The 18764-nt window shown below is 45.5% G+C and overlaps 1 protein-coding gene across 2 annotated transcripts in view; it reads right to left on the reverse strand.

Annotated features, from left to right (window-relative positions):
* The window catches only part of maml3 (mastermind-like transcriptional coactivator 3), a 486074-nt gene that overhangs the window by 247262 nt on the left and 220048 nt on the right, over positions 1 to 18764 (reverse strand). For both annotated transcript variants that reach the window (XM_086008652.1, XM_086008663.1), the window contains exon 2: positions 5400 to 6908. In XM_086008652.1, coding sequence (XP_085864778.1) covers positions 5400 to 6908 — 1509 coding nt within the window. The remainder of the gene's footprint in view (positions 1 to 5399; positions 6909 to 18764) is intronic.

The following is an 18764-nucleotide window of genomic DNA, read 5'->3' on the forward strand; positions in this document are numbered from 1 at the left end:
CGCCCGCCGCCGTCTGGGCCCGGCGCACCCGAATTTTCGTCGCGCGCTGCCGCATTACCGCTGGCGCAAACTTTCTGGCGCTACAGCCCTGGCAAGACCAGAACCCAATTTCTAGGCCATAGTACCATAGGGTGCGGCTACACACAGTACCATAGGGTGAGACTACACATAGTACCATAGGGTGAGACTACACATAGTACCATAAGGTGAGACTACACATAGTACCATAAGGTGAGACTACACATAGTACCATAGGGTGAGACTACACATAGTACTATAGGGTGAGACTACACATAGTATATAGGGTGAGACTACACACAGTACCATAGGGTGAGACTACTCATAGTACCATAGGGTGCGGCTACACACAGTACCATAGGGTGAGACTACACATAGTACCATAGGGTGAGACTACACATAGTACCATAGGGTGAGACTACACATAGTACCATAGGGTGAGACTACACATAGTACCATAGGGTGAGACTACACATAGTACCATAGGGTGAGACTACACATAGTACCATAAGGTGAGACTACACATAGTACCATAGGGTGAGACTACACATAGTACTATAGGGTGAGACTACACATAGTACCATAGGGTGAGACTACACATAGTACCATAGGGTGCGGCTACACACAGTACCATAGGGTGAGACTACACATAGTACCATAGGGTGAGACTACACATAGTACCATAGGGTGAGACTACACATAGTACTATAGGGTGAGACTACACATAGTACCATAGGGTGAGACTACACATAGTACCATAGGGTGAGACTACACATAGTACCATAGGGTGAGACTACACATAGTACCATAGGGTGAGACTACACAAAGTACCATAAGGTGAGACTACACATAGTACCATAGGGTGAGACTACACATAGTACCATAGGGTGAGACTACACATAGTACTATAGGGTGAGACTACACATAGTACCATAGGGTGAGACTACACATAGTACCATAAGGTGAGACTACACATAGTACCATAGGGTGAGACTACACATCGTACTATAGGGTGAGGCTACACATAGTACCATAGGGTGAGATTACACATAGTACCATAGGGTGAGATTACACATAGTACCATAGGGTGAGACTACACATAGTACCATAAGGTGAGACTACACATAGTACTATAGGGTGAGACTACATATAGTACCATAGGGTGAGACTACACATAGTACCATAGGGTGAGACTACACATAGTACTATAGGGTGAGACTACACATAGTACCATAGGGTGAGATTACACATAGTACCATAGGGTGAGACTACACATAGTACCATAAGGTGAGACTACACATAGTACTATAGGGTGAGACTACATATAGTACCATAAGGCGAGACTACACATAGTACTATAGGGTGAGACTACATATAGTACCATAAGGTGAGACTACACATAGTACTATAGGGTGAGACTACACACAGTACCATAGGGTGAGACTACACATAGTACCATAGGGTGAGATTACACATAGTACCATAGAGTGAGACTACACACAGTACTATAGGGTGTGACTGTACAACTACACACAACATAAGATCTAACTATGCAGAGTGACATAGGGTGGGGATATACAATAGGTACTGCAGTCATTTTCACTGGTTGTATTTGGTGTTCCCATTCCGTGAAATCAGGGGAATCTGTGAAATTCATCAATAAATAATGGTGTTTTACAAAGACTTTAGGAGCCATTGATAAATTTCATAGGGTTCCCCAACTTCCGCAGAATTTCAGGCATTCCAGGAAACAAATGTAGCCCATGAAAATCACGCAGGACTAAGCATAGGGTATTGGTCCAGGTGGTGATGGAAGATGTCGTTTGTTCAGGTGCATTGTTGGTGCTGGTGAATTTCCCGGGATCAGCCTAATTGATCATGTTTTGTGTGGATTCCTGTCAGGTTCCCAGCCACCCACACTGGAGAGCCATGGGGAGCAGGATGGGAAGCCATACTGCTGAGGACTCTGACCCCTCCAGCTGCTTAAAAGTGCCATCTGCCTCCAGGCTAGGAAAATGCAGTCGGTCTCTACAACATCATGCATTAAGTGCCAGTATGGTAGTGCAAATCAATTGCCCCCCGCTGCCCCCTACTGCAATCAATTCCACCCCTTGGGACCTTTTGGGCTAGAAATTGGCCTCCTTTGCACCTCCCATTATCGCCTCTGGGGGGCGGTAACGGGGCACTAACGACTTACTGACTGAGCGCGGTGAAAGAAAAGACGCCCGCGAAATTCAATGGACGGGTAGCGCCAGCGGCAAAACTTACCGCCTCGATCACCTGCGCCCTGGACATCGTGACGTCATCGATGCCCCGGATCCTAAATTCGCTTCCGCCCCCTGCAGCTTCGCCGGGCGTCAGCAATGCCAGCTGCAGGAGGCGTTGTGACCTCGGCCGGCCGCTTGGGGAGCGGTATTTAAAGGGATTGGTGGTCAGGTAGGCCAAAATTCTTTTCTCACCCCTTTGTGCTGTTTTTTTTTAATTTTTCATTGCTGCGATTGATCAGCCCTGCACTCTCTCAGAGTGCTTGGGGCGGCTCCTCACGGATCGCGGGCGCCGTCGCCGACCCATCCCCAGCCTCACCTTTAACTGCTGTGAGCATTGGCCCTTCCCTTTAAGGGAGCAAAGGAGCCTGCGAATCCTGCAGCGCTGCACGGAACATTGATCAGCGCTCTGCCGATACCGCCCCTCTCACTCCCTTTAGCGCTCTAAGGGAAGTGGTACCGCTTGATTTAGCGCTCCACTTTCCTCTTGGAGCGCTACAACTGAATTTCACGGGAGCCTCTCATCATTGGCGCCTGGCGATAACTTTTCCGCTTCCGAAGGTTTAGTGCCCCAAATGGGGCTCTCACGAATTTATCCCCCTTTAACTTTTAAATGGCCTGAGCTGGCACTAGCTATGCAGGACGCCTGTTGTATACTGGCACTCCCTATGTCCTGTGTCACTGATATGCTAACTTATTTTTAAATTCGTTCATGGGATGTGGGCGTCACTGGCAAGGCCAGCATTTATTGCCCATACAAAAAGAAAATACTGCAGATGCTGGAACTCTGAAATAAAAACAGAAAATGCTGGAGACACTCAGCAGGTCAGGCAGCATCTGTGAAGAGAGAAACAGAGTTAACGTTTCAGGTCGATGACCTTTCATCAGAACTGGAAAAAAGCAGGAAATGGAACAGGTTTTTAAGCAAGTTTAGGGGCCATCCCTAGTTGCCCTTGAGAAGGTGGCAGTGAGCCGGCTTCTTGAACCGCTACTGTCCATGTGGTGAAAGTACTCCCACGGTGCTGTTAGGGAGAGAGTTCCAGGATTTTGACCCAGCGACGATGAAGGATCGGCGACATACTTTCAAGTCAAGATGGTGTGTAACTTGGAGGGGAACTTGGAGGTGATGGTGTTCCCATGCACCTGCTGCCCTTGTCCTTCCAGGTGGAAGAGGTCGCGGGTTTGGGAGGTGCTGCCGAAGAAGCCTTGACAAGTTGCTGCAGTGCATCTTGTAGATGGTACACACTGCAGCCACGGTACGCCGGTGGTGGAGGGAGTGAATGTTTAAGGTGGTGGATGGGGTGCTAATCAAGCGGGCTGCTTTGTCCTGGATGGTGTCGAGCTTCTTGAGTGTTGTTGTAGCTGCACTCCTCCAGACAAGTGGAGAGTATTCCATCACACTCCTGACTTGTGCCTTGTAGATGGCGGAAAGGCTTTGGGGAGTCAGGAGGTGAGACACTCGCCGCAGAATACCCAGCCTCTGACCTGCTCTTGTGGCCACAGTATTTATGTGGCTGCTCCAGTTAAGTTTCTGGTCAATGGTGACCCTCAGGATGTTGATGGTGGGGGATTCGGCAATGGTAATGCCATTGAATGTCAAGGGGTTCATGAAGAAAAATGTCACTCCCATTTCTCCTTTATTTGGGTGATATGTCTTTGCAGCAGTCATTTCTGGTGCTTGGTGAAAGTGCTGACGGAGATGGAAATGGGCGGAGACCCAGTGGAAGTGTCCCCACCCAAACTTCCACCCGCGTTCACTCGAGCTATGCCTGAAAAGCAACATAAGTCGAGAGATTTTACTGCGGACACTGGATAGTACTGCGGCTAGTTGTGAGAAAAGCAAACTGAAGTATTCATGTTACTTGAATTTCTCTCGATTGTTCTTTTGTTCTGGAGCTTATATGTAAATTTTGAGGTGACTGGAACACGCACTATCAATCTTACAATGAAACATACACGACGTTCACTGTATCTTACTATGTACAGTTACACCCTATGTTACTGCGTGTCTGCCTCTGTCACTTGTTTTAAACTTTTTATGCATTTCATCTGTACACCTGGAATCCCGTATATGTCCGTAGTTTATTTTCTATCATCAGCAATAGGGAGTGACTGAAGTGCAGAGAGCAATGCACCTTTTAAAGGATAAATATTTGAAGCAGAGGGAGATTCCAGGCTATGGGGAGTGAGTGGGGCAGTGGGATTCGTTCTGAAGTGTTCTAGCAATGAGCCAGCACACAGACACGATGGGCTGAATGGTCTCCTTCTGTGCTGTAAGTGGATGTGGTTTTAGCTATGTAAGGTATGATTCTTCAGCTAATGGGGTAAAGACAGTAATATGGAATTTGTAATATTGTAGTTTTTTTGCCACTATATTACAGAACTGTTACTTACACAAAACATGTAAGATTTTGAAAGACAATGAGTGCACCAGATACTGAAGACCTCCAGTTGTTAAACCAGGGATATTGTGATATTGCAAATAACAAGCACTACACTCAACCATCGTGCTCGCTGTGTTAACCCTTTATAACAAGAGTCTGTAACTGTGACAGTGGTGATCAGGAAACTATAAGAAGCTTTTTCACTTGAACAAATAAAGTTATGTTTACAGAACCAACAACACAGGATTACCACAACAGCACAAGCAGGATCAAATAGTCAGCTACTGCCGGAGAGAAATAACAAGACGCGGACACAAGTGAACAGTTCAGACATCAAACTGTGAGACCTATGCTTTGCTGCAGACCTTTAATCATACGCTGTTCCCTGGTTACGCTTCTTAATCTTTGCGAGTTTGTAAAGGCAAATCGTTCTCTGCATATTTACTTATTTAACATAAAGTACACAAAGTGGCCTCCAAAGCAAAGCCTGAAACAAGGAATTACAGAGTTTGGTTCAGAGAGCCAGTATTCATCAGACCCCCCTGATGGCGGAATCAAAGAAACTTCAAAAAATACGCACGCCATTTAATATAAGACCAATTAAAATATGGGACAAAGTCAAAAGAATGCACAAACTTAATTTGAAATTTGAAAGGCCTGAAATAAGGGAAATCATCAGGCTGAAAAAGCATCCACCTTGCCAACATTAAAAATCAATTCTCTTCTCACTTACCGGACCATGGCTTGGCAGTGTTCCATAAGGTATTGTCTGGGGCAGTAGTCCTTTCTGCTTCATTAACAGCATGCGTTTCTGTTCCTCACTAATATGAGAAGCCTGAGGTTGAACATGTGGCTGCTGTTGCTGCAGGTAGGGCATCATGGGAGCTTTGTTCTGATTAGCCATTGGCGGGGTCATTCTCTGGCCCACCGGCTCAATATTATAATGAGACAGTGGCTTAGTGTTAGCATACGAAAGCATAGGCTGTTTGTTCACAGAGGTCTGCCCCATAGTATTTGGCTGTTGATTCATTATGTTCATGTGGTTTTGTGAGAGGTAGTTATTCATGGCCTTCTGAGGGTTGTTTGTCATAGTAGGCACCATAGGCTTTTGGTTATTAAAGGCCTGTGGGTACATCATCGGGCTATTTGGTTTGTCTGGATTAAAGGGGCCTCCAAAGGGACTGTGTGGTGGAGCTGCAGGTGACCAGCTAGGTGCCTGATTCTGCTGGTGCGGCTGTGCGTGCTGCTGCTTTTGCTGTAACAGCATAGCTCTTTGTTGCTGCTGAGCCGCCATTTGCTTTAACTGTTCAGCTCGAGAAAGATCGGAACCAGTTGATGGTAGAGCTCCTGGCCCAGATCCTGGCCCTGGCCCTGGCCCTGGCCCCTGTCCTGACCCTGACGATGTAGTCATCAAAAAGCCATTTCCAGACCTTGCATGTGCTTGACTTTGATTTGGGGTTTGCTGCTGGGGTTGGCTTGCAGAAGTTACTGGTGAAGTGGCAGGAGCAGAAAGCGATGAAATACTTGATACAGAGGACACACTGGAGACTGTAGAGACATTAGAAAATGGAGGGCCCGACGAAGACGGTCTAACCTGTGGAGATCCCATCGACATCTGATTAAAAGGAGACTGGCACATCTCAGTCTTTATGTTTGTGTTATCTGGTGGGACGGGGGTCTGTGACGTGGGTCTGATAACCTCCATCTCCTTCTTTTCATCAAAGTCTTCATTAAATAGATCATGCATATCATCTTCTGGAACTGTGCTTGTTAGTTCGTCAATTAACTCCTGCCACTCTTGCTCATTAAGATTAATATCTGAGAACAGTTTATTCTGATGGAGAAGGGAAGCATCTGATGAGTCCATACAACTTGGATCATCAAGTGGCTCTTGTTTAAGCTCCTTGGTTAATATTAGGTTGAAGTCGTCATCGTCTCTGGTGCCATTGGCCTGCAGGTTCACTCTTGGATGCCTGCCCTCTTTGTTTATGTCATCAAACCCTGTTGAATTATTTCCGCTGGCCGGTATCGGAAGTGGTGGCTTTATGTCAATTTGATGCAGAGGAGAGGCTGAAGGCATGGGGATGTTATTAGACAGGGTGTTGCTCTGGTCTACCCCAGGTCCCTCTTTTCGGACTCGCTTGCTACTTGGAGAAAAGCTGCTGTCAGAGACTCCATTTTGCAGGTCTCCATTTAGTGGTGAACGGGCACCTTCAAGCTTCCTCTTTACAGTTTCTTGAAGCTTTAAAGGGAACATAAAGAGACTTGATTATTAAGATTGTCTGTGTGACTCATTAAGAACACAGAAACATAATTCTCTACAATTACAAACTTGTGACCAGCAAAATATAGTTGAACCTCATTACTGCAAAATTCTGGGGAACAGGAAAGCACTTATAGCATTTTTTTTATTGAGATTTAAGTTGTTTTCCTGACTAAAGCGGATATTCCACCGGGCCAGTTGTAATGGGGGTGGGTGGGGGGTGGGGTGGTTATTCCTCTCTTCGGGGTGGAGTTCCGGTGGTTTGGGACTTCTGCCTGACACTCCATATCTGCCTCAGCACTGAGCCATTTTCCTGGTCCGGCTCATTAAGTATGCACGGTGGACTCCTGGTGGATACCGGCTAGTAAGCGGGAGGATGCCAGTGCACAGAAGGAGAAACCCGGCCATGCTGCACTGGGGACATCACTGCGGCGCCAGAAGATCTGGCGATGGACCTCAAAGCGGGCAGAGATGGAAGGTCAGAAGCCACGTCCCACTGAAGGCCTCAGCCGTGTTTTCAAAAATGAAGGGGCATAATTTTAACCTAACTCGCCCTTTGGGAAGTAGAAGGGATCGGGTGCAAGGCTGGTTTTACACCGATTTGGAGAGTAATATTGGGTGACGTGTAAAACCAGCATTCCACCCGATTCCATGGGAATTCCTGCCTGGCAAGTTAGTTTAAAAGGAACCCCTAAGTGTCTAGGGCTGACTGGAGGGAGAGGAGGGTGCTGCAAGGCCCTCTCCTTCCATGGGGGTACCTCAGAATCAATGTTGTCCCTAATGTTTTTTTTGGGGGTGCGTGGGCCCTTTAACGGGCTGCGCATCCCATGCAAAGTTTCGTGCCTGCGCAAAATTTCACGTTTAAAATGCTGGTCCCGGGCTGAGTGGGACCAGCAGAGAGCTGCCCGGCCACGCGGCCGCATAGAAGGGACATTGCTCAGAACTGTTACCACCACCTCCTGAGGCCCACCGTCACCATGGCAGCCCCAGGGTGGCAGTAACATGGGTGGAAAGAAGGAAAATCCACTGGGGACTTGGGCCCTTCACCCCACCACCACCTGGCCCCACACTGCCATTTGCACGTGGCTAGCAGGGAAGGAGAATGCAGCAGTTGTCCCGGTGGGGTAGGAGGAGGGAAATCCCAGTCAGGGCAGTGAGTCAGCATTAGGCCTCACCGCCCCATTTTCCTGCCATTTCCACTGGGATTCCGCCAGATTCTGGTCGGTATCACAGCAAAATTCTCCCCCGCAATGTCTATTTAATACCAGAATTTGTTCTAACCCGTCTAGCTGTATGGATATAGTTGCAGTAAATTAATCCAAAGTATGCATACTGGGAAACTTAAATTCTGTATTCTTAAGGTTCCCAACTAAATGTGAAATTCCATTCTCGATTTGGTCTCACAGCTTTTATTAAAATTGTATGTTTTTAATTTCTCCACCCCACCCCCGCTTCATTTTTTCCCCCCATCTCTCCTGGACATGCCAACTCACACAGCTCATGGGCTGATTTTAGAGTTCACCAATTCTTTCTCAAACTCAGTGGTAAATTTTCTGCCATTCCGTAATTTTAGCAAAAACGTACGGGCAGCTCGCTCATTCGAAGAAATGAGTATCGGGCCACTTGCCTCGCTGGCGGCAGCCAGTAGTAAATCCTGGGTGAGTGGAGGGAGAGGGATCGGGCTACTGTGGATTTGGGGAAGCACACCTCCTCCCCTTATATCCACAGCAACGTTTGAAATCTTACCTTTGTTGGCGGTCCAATATATCAATATCCAATTTCAGCAAGAAGGCCGAAAGCAGACGTAAGGCCCCCCATTTAAGTAAGGCACCTAACACCTATTTTAGGTGGCTGTAGGGAGCCTGAAAAATGGCCCGGCTCAATTTCAGGTCGGACACTTTTCAGGCGTTCTCGGGCCGCATGGCGTTGGTCCCTGAAATTATAACCCGTTGTGCCTGTAAAAAACGGGCACAAGAAGGTTCAATTTCTACTCCAGGTGGTGCATTGCAGAGGCAGTCCATTAGAAGGAGGAAATGGAGTAATAAACTCGACCCATTCTCCTGCAGGAGATTTGGTTCAACTGGGGGAAGCTGTGTATACTTATCTTTCTATTTTCAAAGTGGTTGACAAATGGACCTTGTGCACTATTCATAACAAAACTGGAGACGTAATACACACTGGGAACTTTACAGTGGGGTTAAATTTATTTAGATTTACATGGGGTGGGGGGGGGCGGTAAAGAGGCTTTACTGTAGTAGAACGATTGATGGTACAGGTCTGAGAACTGTTCCCCCCCACCTGTCTGTTTGCAGGAGAACAAAGGCACGCGACAGGAAAAATGACTTTTATGTTATCTGTCACGAAAATTCCATTAACTAGCCCAGGGTTTTTGGCAGAATCAGATACTGCATGTGCAATTCTCGAGGACCAAAACAGCATTATTCACAACCACTGAATTATGAAAGCTCTCTGGGGGCTCTGTACATCTCTGTCATACCACTGGTGTACTCCTGCAGGCCTCACGGCTTCCTTTAACTTGGACCGTCATTCATTAGTCATTGCACTCGAACTAGGTTTGATTCCTTCATAAGAGATTTTGCACCACATTTCGAATGGTTCCTGTTAGTGGATTGTTTCTGCCACAAGTCTCTGCTGGAACTATATTATAGTTCTTAAAAGGGCACTGTCTTCATGAAAAAGTGTTTTGACAAACCTTTAATTTGTTTGTTTGCAAACAGCTACGGTGATGATGCCAATCGCATTTTAACACATTACCGTGTTTCCTGAAAGCGATACCCTGCGCCAAAAAGGTGGCGTGCCTCTTCTATCTCCCCAAAAAAGGTTTGCCAAACACTTTTTCATGAACACAATGCCTCTTTATTAATTCAACAGCAAAACAAGACCAAAAATATCTGATGTGAATAGGATAAATGATGTATGAGCCCTGCTTGCTCCTGGGTTATGTAGTCTACAATCTCTAATGCCGGGTTGGCCAAGCTTTTTGTCTTTGTGACCGGCACAGGTGCATACCTTGGGGAGAGCAACATATCAAATTTTAATCCACATTCCTATTATTTCCCATATATCTCAAGTAGCTGATACTAACAGGTCGCGTTGTTCTGACTTAGCATTTACCCACCAATGAAAGAACAGTCCTAAGAACAACCCTTTCCAAAGCTACAGGCCCACAAACTCGAAACAGTGACTAAGAATTACAGCGCAAAAACAGGCCATTCGGCCCAACTGGTCTATGCCGCTGATTATGCTCCACACGAGCTGCCCCCTACCTTACTTCACCCAACCCTAACCCTATCAGCATATCCTCCTATTCCTTTCCCCCACATGGATTTAGCTAGCTTCCTCTTAAATGCATCTATGCTATTCTGCTCAACCACTCCATCTGGTAGGAAGTTCCATATTCCAACCACTGGCTGGGTAATGAAATTCTTCTGAATTCCTTATTGGATTTATTAGTGAACTATCGATATTTATGACCAATGTTCCCTCTAAGCTGTACGGCCGGTCCTGCGCAGCCCAGAACCATTTTTTCCAACGTATGTGCGAAATTGTGAATGGGCCGCGCAACCCCTTAGGGGGGCAAAAAAAAAGTTAGGGGAAACATTGTTTATGACCCCTAGCTTTGAACTCTCCCACAAGTGGAAACATCTTCTCCAGGTCTACCCTACCAAACCCCTTCACAATTTTAAAGACCTCTATTAGGTCATTCCCTCAGAGCCTTCTTTCTTCGAGAGAAAAGAGTCCCAGCCTGGTCAGTCTTTCTTGATACAGGTAGACTATCCTTTATCCGAAAACCTTGGGACCAGCTGTGTTTCAGTTTTCGGATTTCAGAAGGTTTTCATCTCCGTATCTGACAACAAACACTGTTGCTTAGCAACAGCTTGTAAACACTCGGGCCCTGCCTTGGAAGCATCTCTGAAGCTGTTGCTAAGCTACAGAGATTCTTTCCACAGCCTGACTGTTTAAAAAAATGCTAGGGGAAGAAAAAAAATGCTAGGGGAAGAAAAAAAAACTAACAAAACGGCTGCTGATTTCTGCCGTTAGATCGAGGTTTCCGGCTCCCCCTGCTCCGTATCTGAATTCCTTGACTTAGCGGGGGTCTGGGGCTCGACTGCCGCCGCCAGTTGTGGGAAAGCCGGATATCGGCTGACTCCTACACTAAGCTGGCCGCAAATCAGGTCGGTGGGGGGGGGGAAGAACAGACTATCGGACGGGCCGCTGCAGCTATCGGACGGACCGCTGTATTGTTAGGTTCATTCTCCCGGTACCTCCTTCACACTGCCCGGCTCGGCCTGCAATCTCCTACCCAGGAGGGAACTCTGTGACCCTCTGCCCTGCTCACAGGGAAAGGCAGAGCTCCCGGACCACTCCTGTCATGTTTGGCGCCACTCGGGTCATGTCGTGCGCACGACTTATGCTCCACGAAAAAACTTTCGGTTTTTAGAGGTTTTCGGAAGTGCAGATAAAGGATAGTTTACCTGTAGTTATAACCTCTCAGTTCTGCTCTCATCCTTTTAAATCTTTCGAGCATCTTCTCCATATCCTTTTTGTAATATGGAGACCAGAACTGTGCACAGTACTGTAAATAAAATTGAAAATAGAAATGGGTTGCCTGGGCTTCACAGTGGGCTGCTTGGGCTTGGGGGGGCGGGGGCATAATTTGGACACTGTTGCTTTAGCAGTTTATTTTTCAGCAAACTGAACTCTTCTTTGTTTATCGTCTTTCGGTTGCATTCCGGTGTCTGATATAATAGAGAAGCACGAGGTTGTTTTCGCAAAACAAAACCACACATCTTCATGTGAAAAACATGGAGGAACCAGCGTCTCAGTGAAAACTCTGCACACTTGAAATTGATGCTGGTTTTGCTATCCGTTTGTGTGGCCGAAGAGAGAAGATAACCTATTGGCCCTTCGGGTTATGCTGCACAATATCAACGGAGGGTTTTTTATAAGCTTAAGCACCACTCACTGTTGTTTAGCTTTTACAAATTGAAGCAAAATGTCTCTTTGTTACTTGTTATCTTAATAAGGCATCATCTCCTGTACAAAAATGAACAGGAAAAGCTTTTTTGTCCTGTTGATCGACAGGTGATGCAATGGCATTATTTGCGTCATGGAAGTGTTCACTGTAGCGCTTGTGAGAGTAGTTATTCCAGGCACCCTCCTCTCCAAAATGGAGATGATTTCCCCTTCTGACAAGAATCAGAGCGTTGAAAAGTGCGCTTTTATTTTATAAGATCTCAAATCTTCTCCCATGAGCCTGGTCTCGACCAGGAACCTAACAACAACACTCCCAACATAAACAATTACCACTGTAACACTTAAGGAGCTAAAGTAGCGCACAAAAGAGCACAGTCCACTGGCAAGACAGTTGGTGCAGCTTTTTATCTGCTAATGGCTGCAGAAGCTGCTCTGCTCAGTGCCCCACGGATCCCAATCCATTTCCTCCCCCAAAACAACAAAAAACACCAAGGAGACGTTACTATAGCAACAGACTAAGCTCGGTGCAGCGCACCTCCCCCCCACTTCACTGGTTGCCACTGTGACTTCAGAGGACAGTTATTTCAGCTATGCAAAGGAAGTGACCGGTTATGCTACACTCTGCCTCTTTTTGCCTCTACTTGTTATGTTACACAGTAAGATGACTGTTATGTATAACTATCTTATTGCTTGCATTTATACAACTCTTTTAAGTATCTCTAAAAGGACAACTACATTCTCAAAGCCAGTAAGCCACAGTTCACTGATCTTCCACAGTTTTCTTTAAGTGTTCCTTCGAGGAGTAGCTAATTCCTAATTCATCCCTGGCTTTCTTCCAGAAAGTATCTGCTGGGGCCCCAGCTCTCAAGAAACGGGAAACATTTAGGATTTTTATTATCAGAAATAAATAGCAGGGAGGGAGCAGGCCGCCTCTAAAATTCTGACATTTCACTGAAATGAAATGCGAGTGAGCTCACACAATAGAATACGGCCAATTCAAATGCTGACCTTCTACATACAACCAGAATTGTTGCAAGGATCATTTTGTCTCTTGGGCAGACGTTAAAATATTCACGGAAATGTAGAAACAAATCGAGTCCACATGGAGGCTGGACAGGCAGCAGCTCAGAATCTGGTAGCTTCTACTGTTTTATTTAAACAGGTAAATGACTGAAATTACTGTCATTTTAAATGTCTCTTCAAGACTAAACAAATCAGCAGGGCTTACGTAATCAGGCCATTAAAATCCTTGTGTTGTTTAATTTCTTGCTCACTTGTAAGTAAGGAATTAAACACTGCAAACACAGCAACAGCCCCACAACTGCTTCCCATTTCTGTTGGGAGCGTTATCCCAGATTGTTCCAGGCTGTCCTTAGGGATCATGCCGTGGCCATGTGACCCAATGGCTTTACGGTAAGCACCCCCATACAGCCAATGGAGTTTCTGTAGGAAACTAAACTGGTTTAACGCAGATCTAAATAGGTTTACACCATGCAAGTGGATTTCCTGTGACATTGCTCACTGTAAGTCAGAGAAAACATCATTTCGTGATGATGGGAGCGTTACGAGATGTAATGCATAATGTATTCTTCTGATGCTTAGGTGGAGCTATGTTTAAAATTGCCTGTCCCTTTAAGGCCATAAATTCTAATTGCCATTAGGGACATCCTGAGGTCAATCAGATGGCAATTGCTTTCTCTTTTTTTAAGATGCTACTCGTTCATTGTTCGGTTCCCTATCTGTTCAAACTATGATTTGTTGCTGTTTTATCAATATGATACTTGAGTCAACCAGCGTGCATGTGTGACCCTTTCAAGTGTAACGGTTGTGCTAGATGAGATATATATAAGGACAGACTAAAATGAGAACATACACTTCTTGCCTTGATGTGCTTTAAACATGGAACTTTAAAACACCAGAACGCAACGAGGATTCCGAATGCAATAGGACACAGCACTTCTCTATCTGGTTGGGGAGAGGAGGGGGGGAAGCAGCAATGCACTTAACATTCAGACCTACTGCTGACAATATAATTGACTGAGAGATGCTTAACATATTATCTTGTCAATCACACTTCCTTTTTCTTTCTCCCTTACTTTTCCTTTCTTGAAGTCAATGACTCATACTGAAAGAAGGCTGTGCAGGTGCCAACATCCCTCAGTATTTCGCCCAAGTGGGCCATTCTTCAAGAATGAGCGAGGACCAGCAGACTGTACTATCATTGCAAGTGCAGGGTGGGGGGAGGTGAGCAGCACAGTCAAATTTGATCCTGTCTTCACTGGACATCCACACACACACATGCAATTTTTTTTCAGCAGGAGTCACTGGATAGCAATCAGGGCTGAGAAGCCCAGCTGACTTCCCCCGCCCTACCTCATGGCACTGACTCCAATAGCTCTAATGAGACCCTGGCAGAGATCATGTTTCTCAGCAGGTATCAGTGGATCAAACCTAGCAGCTTCTTGGTCAAGCCCCCTGACATAGAGTGCAGTTAAGCACTGAGTTATTAGGAGAGCATTAATAGTATTTTTTTGAAAGGATCAAGGTTAATGAAAAAGGTTTGTCCCCGCAGAGAACTTTGCCCAACATTTTGACGGTAAGGGGGATCAATTTCCTTTGCTAATTGCCATCCTTGGGCCATTGGCAGGCCCACAACAGAACATGGTGCGGGATCTGCTGGATGGCAGAATTCCCAGGGAATCCCCACTCGCCCCCAAAATGCTGCTGAGACACAAGTGGTGCGGGCAGAAGATGTGCCCACACACCCCTCCCCGGGTCAAGATTTGCAGGGTAAATTCCATGAGGTGGTAACCTGGTGGATCTGGGTTCTCCCCTAAATTCCAACCTCTCCACCCGCCTGCCCCCCACACACCTTGCCAGGATTCCATCCCGGGGGGTCTGGAATTTCTAGCCTAATGAATTTGTCTACTTCAGTCAGTCTACAAACTCATATATATCAACAGTTCAAAAGCGACTAACCCAGACATCATTTAATTTTCTAACACAATTAACTTCTGAACACAGGCAACAACCTCAAGGTGGAAAACCATCTCGGACGGATGAAAAGCAGCTAAATCTGGTTGGTTCTGTGTTTTGGCTGCTTACTTGACACAGACACATTTTAAAGATACAGCTAATCTGAAATCAAACTTTAATTCACAATAATCTAGCTCAAGGAATATATAAAAATATAATGCAGAATTGTTACCTACTTGAAGGATAATTAAGCATTGCTGTTGTCACACCCCTCTTCCCCACCCAATAAAGTCCTACAATGGTGATCTTCTTAAGTTAGATACACAAATCTGTGCAACTGTCCACCGTGTTGATAGGTAAAATCTGGATTAAACAAGCTTCAGAATTACAATGTGCTGCTGCTTCAAACCATGTTTAGAAACCGAACAGGGAGTTATTGGAGAGTCCGAACTAAACTTATGCTTACTTGTTGAAATGCAAAAATAACCAGCAAAATCCCACCCATTCATTCTTGCTGTGTTTCTTCCCCCTTCTGAAATATTACACTCACCAACTCCACACCGTGCCTCGCAAGCATGTGAATGGACAATGAAATGAAAGGAACATAGGAACAGGATTCAGCCATTTAGCCACTCGATACTATTCCACCATTCAATTAGATCACGGCTGGTCTGTACCACAACTCCAAGTTCTTGCCTTCGTTCCATATCCCTTAATACCCTTACCTAAGAAAAATCTATCAATCATTTTAAATTGACCTAGCCTCAAAAGATTTTTTTGGGGGGGGAGAGAGTTCCAGATTTTCACTACCCTTTGTGTGAAGAAGTGCTTCCTGACATCACCCCTGAATGGCCTAGCTCAATTTTAAGGTCATGCCCCTTTGTTCTGGACTCCCCCACCAGAGGAAATAGTTTCTTCTGGGAAGCCAATGAGAAAAATATGTGTAAGGGCCTGAATGCTATGCCACTTGGTTTCCACTCCTCTTTAACCATCTGCCTAGCCCTGCTAAGTATTCTATTTGCATGCAAGGTTGGGCGCCACACTTTTGCTCATAAACACGTGACTCAACTAATCACAACAACTTGCATTTATATGGCGTGTTTAATGTAGTAAAACGTCCTAAGGCGCTATATAAATGCCACATATGCACAGAATAGCCTTGCCCAGCAGCATTCTGGGGCACTACTAGGGAAACACTGGGCAAAAATTAATCGGGGTCATTTTTTTTTGGCAGTGCACCCTTCCAACAGAGGATGGGCTCCAGCTGCATGTCAGGAAAGAGCAGGGGAGTTATCCCCGGTGTCCTGGGGCCAATATTTATCCCGCAACCAAAATCACTAAAAAAAACAGATTATCTGGTCGTTATCACTTGTGCGCAAATTGGCTGCCGCGTTTCCTACATTACAACAGTGACTGTACTTCGAAAGTACTTCATTGGCTGTAAAGCACTTTGGGACGTCCTGAAGTCTTTCTTTTTTCTTTTGCATCCATGTACACTTCTGTCCTCATCTGGCAGCCACACATCCATTTTCCAGAAGGTGTCACTGGATGTCAAAAACAAGCAGGCACCCCGGATGATTTTGCCATCCTTAGCTTGAGAACAGCGAGGCCTGTAATAAATCTGGTTGTCTGATTAGATACAAAACAAAACAAAAATCCAACTGTCTGATTGAAGATTTCAAATCTCAAAGGAAGGATCTTCACTGTCAGGTTATACAGTTAGAGGCAGCAGACACTGGCAGTGATACAGCTGTAAAGCAGCCTGTGTCCCCAGCTACCCAGGCCTCCAAACTGGAAGGTGATGCATCACACCAAGGAGCATCACTGCAGGAGAAACATTCCAGATATAATGGATACCTGTATTGATTTTTCTGTCTTTTTTCTGTTTTCATTTTTGAAAACCGTGAGAGAGTTATTTTTTGGAATTTACATATATTGCATACACTGATGGGAACACAACTATCATCCTGATGCAGAATGAAACACAGAAAACAGTTTTTGTTTTATTTAGGCGAGTAATAGGGGCCTCGGTATAGTGCGGCCAGTGCACAGTAAATCTCACTCTACTCCATCTCAAACCCAAAACTAAAGAGCACCCCGGCTGCTCCTGTGGGGAGGGGCCGGGGGTTCTATTTTCTGCACCAATCTGTGCTGAAGAGTAGGCACTTCTCAAACTAATTTCATGCAAGGCCCTTACAATTAGCACTTTAGAAAGGAGTCTGGATTGAACATGAACCCAGGTCCCTGAGGTGAAAGGACAGAGTGCTAGCCCATTAAGCCAACTAGTCCTGTCAAAGACTATTTCTGAGACTTAGGTGGAATCCTAAAAGTGGTGCAACCGTCCCAGCTGCTCCTGTCAGTTGGCTCAAGCTTCCTTCCCAACTATGATCCTGAGGAATAGATCATACAGAGGAGAAGCTGGTCTATTTCAGTCCTTGTGTTGCCATCATTGTGCTGTTGCACAATTTCTAATGACCTATATTTGCATTAGCTCAGAGGATGCAGTGACACACTACAAACAGGAGAACCCCAGTATTATTATTATTTCATATGGCTGATGTAAATGTAGAGCAACAATTATAATTTTAATAACCCCAGTAATCCTACCCTATTCAGTTAGGGACGCAATGGAATTTCCTAACCAAGTACCAACAAACTACTAAGTAGCTCTGAGTCTTGTGCAATTTCACCTTTGGCAAAACTGCATCTTAGATTGGTTTTCAATTTTCATATAGATATAGATGATACAATACAAGATGGCAACTGCACCACAGTCTTTCCAAGAGATTTCTGGAATAATGGAATTCCTGGAGGTGGGCAGGGAAACAGCATGCGCGAAGCAGGGTCCCTCAGGATCCACCGTATATTGATAACTGGACACCTTGTGTATTGCTTCATGTATCGAGGTCCACCTTTGCTCAAAAATAATGGGGGTGAATTTCCACAGAGGTTCTCCCATTCATCGACGTAACTTTGGCGGAAGAGCTATGGTAAACCCCAGAAAAACGTGTAATAACACTGATTATCATCATGGAAATTCACCCGTAACATATAGGTCCCAAACACAGCCCTCTTGATTCCTTGATACCTTCTGAAGCCGTGGGAATATAAATTGATCAAAATTATGAAATCAGCCTCGGAAAGTCCATCTCGGACTTCAAAAGGCCCTTAAACTCCAAACTGCCCTGGCTCAGGTAGGAAGTTTAGAAGAATGAGAGGGGATCTCATTGAAACTTATAAAATTCTGACAGGACTGGACAGACTAGATGCAGGAAGGATGTTCCCGATGGTCGGGGAGTCCAGAACCAGGGGGCACAGTCTAAGGATAAGGGGTAAGCCATTTAGGACAGAAATGAGGAGGAGGAATTTCTTCACCCAGAGAGTGGTGAACCTGTGGAATTCTCTACCACAGAAGGCAGTTGAGGCCACTTCATTAAATATATTCAAGAAGGAGTTGGATATATTTCTTAAGGCTAAAGGGATCAAGGGATATGGGGAGAAAGCAGGGACAGGATACTGAATTTGGATGATCAGCCATGATCGCATTGAATGGCAGAGCAGGCTCGAGGGGCCGAATGGCCTACTCCTGCTCCTATCTTCTATGAAATGCCAGAGCTTGAGATATCAGGAGACATCTTAATCCGACAGGTTGAATTATGTCTATATAAGTGGCAACTCAACCACGGCTCCCCATCGGTATTAATTGTGAAGCCTGAAATCCCCTCTCCTGTCAGGATTGTAAGTCTCTTCCATCTTTTACCAGGGTTCAACTACAAGCTTGGGAAGGGAGAGGTATCTTTAGAGATCTGAAAAAGAAATCACACAACATCTGTGTGAAGTGCTCTCTGATGGCTTATCGCA

This window comes from Somniosus microcephalus, chromosome 2, assembly GCF_052327205.1.
Source record: "Somniosus microcephalus isolate GS21.2 chromosome 2, FLI_Smic_1.0, whole genome shotgun sequence".
NCBI lineage: Eukaryota > Metazoa > Chordata > Chondrichthyes > Squaliformes > Somniosidae > Somniosus > Somniosus microcephalus.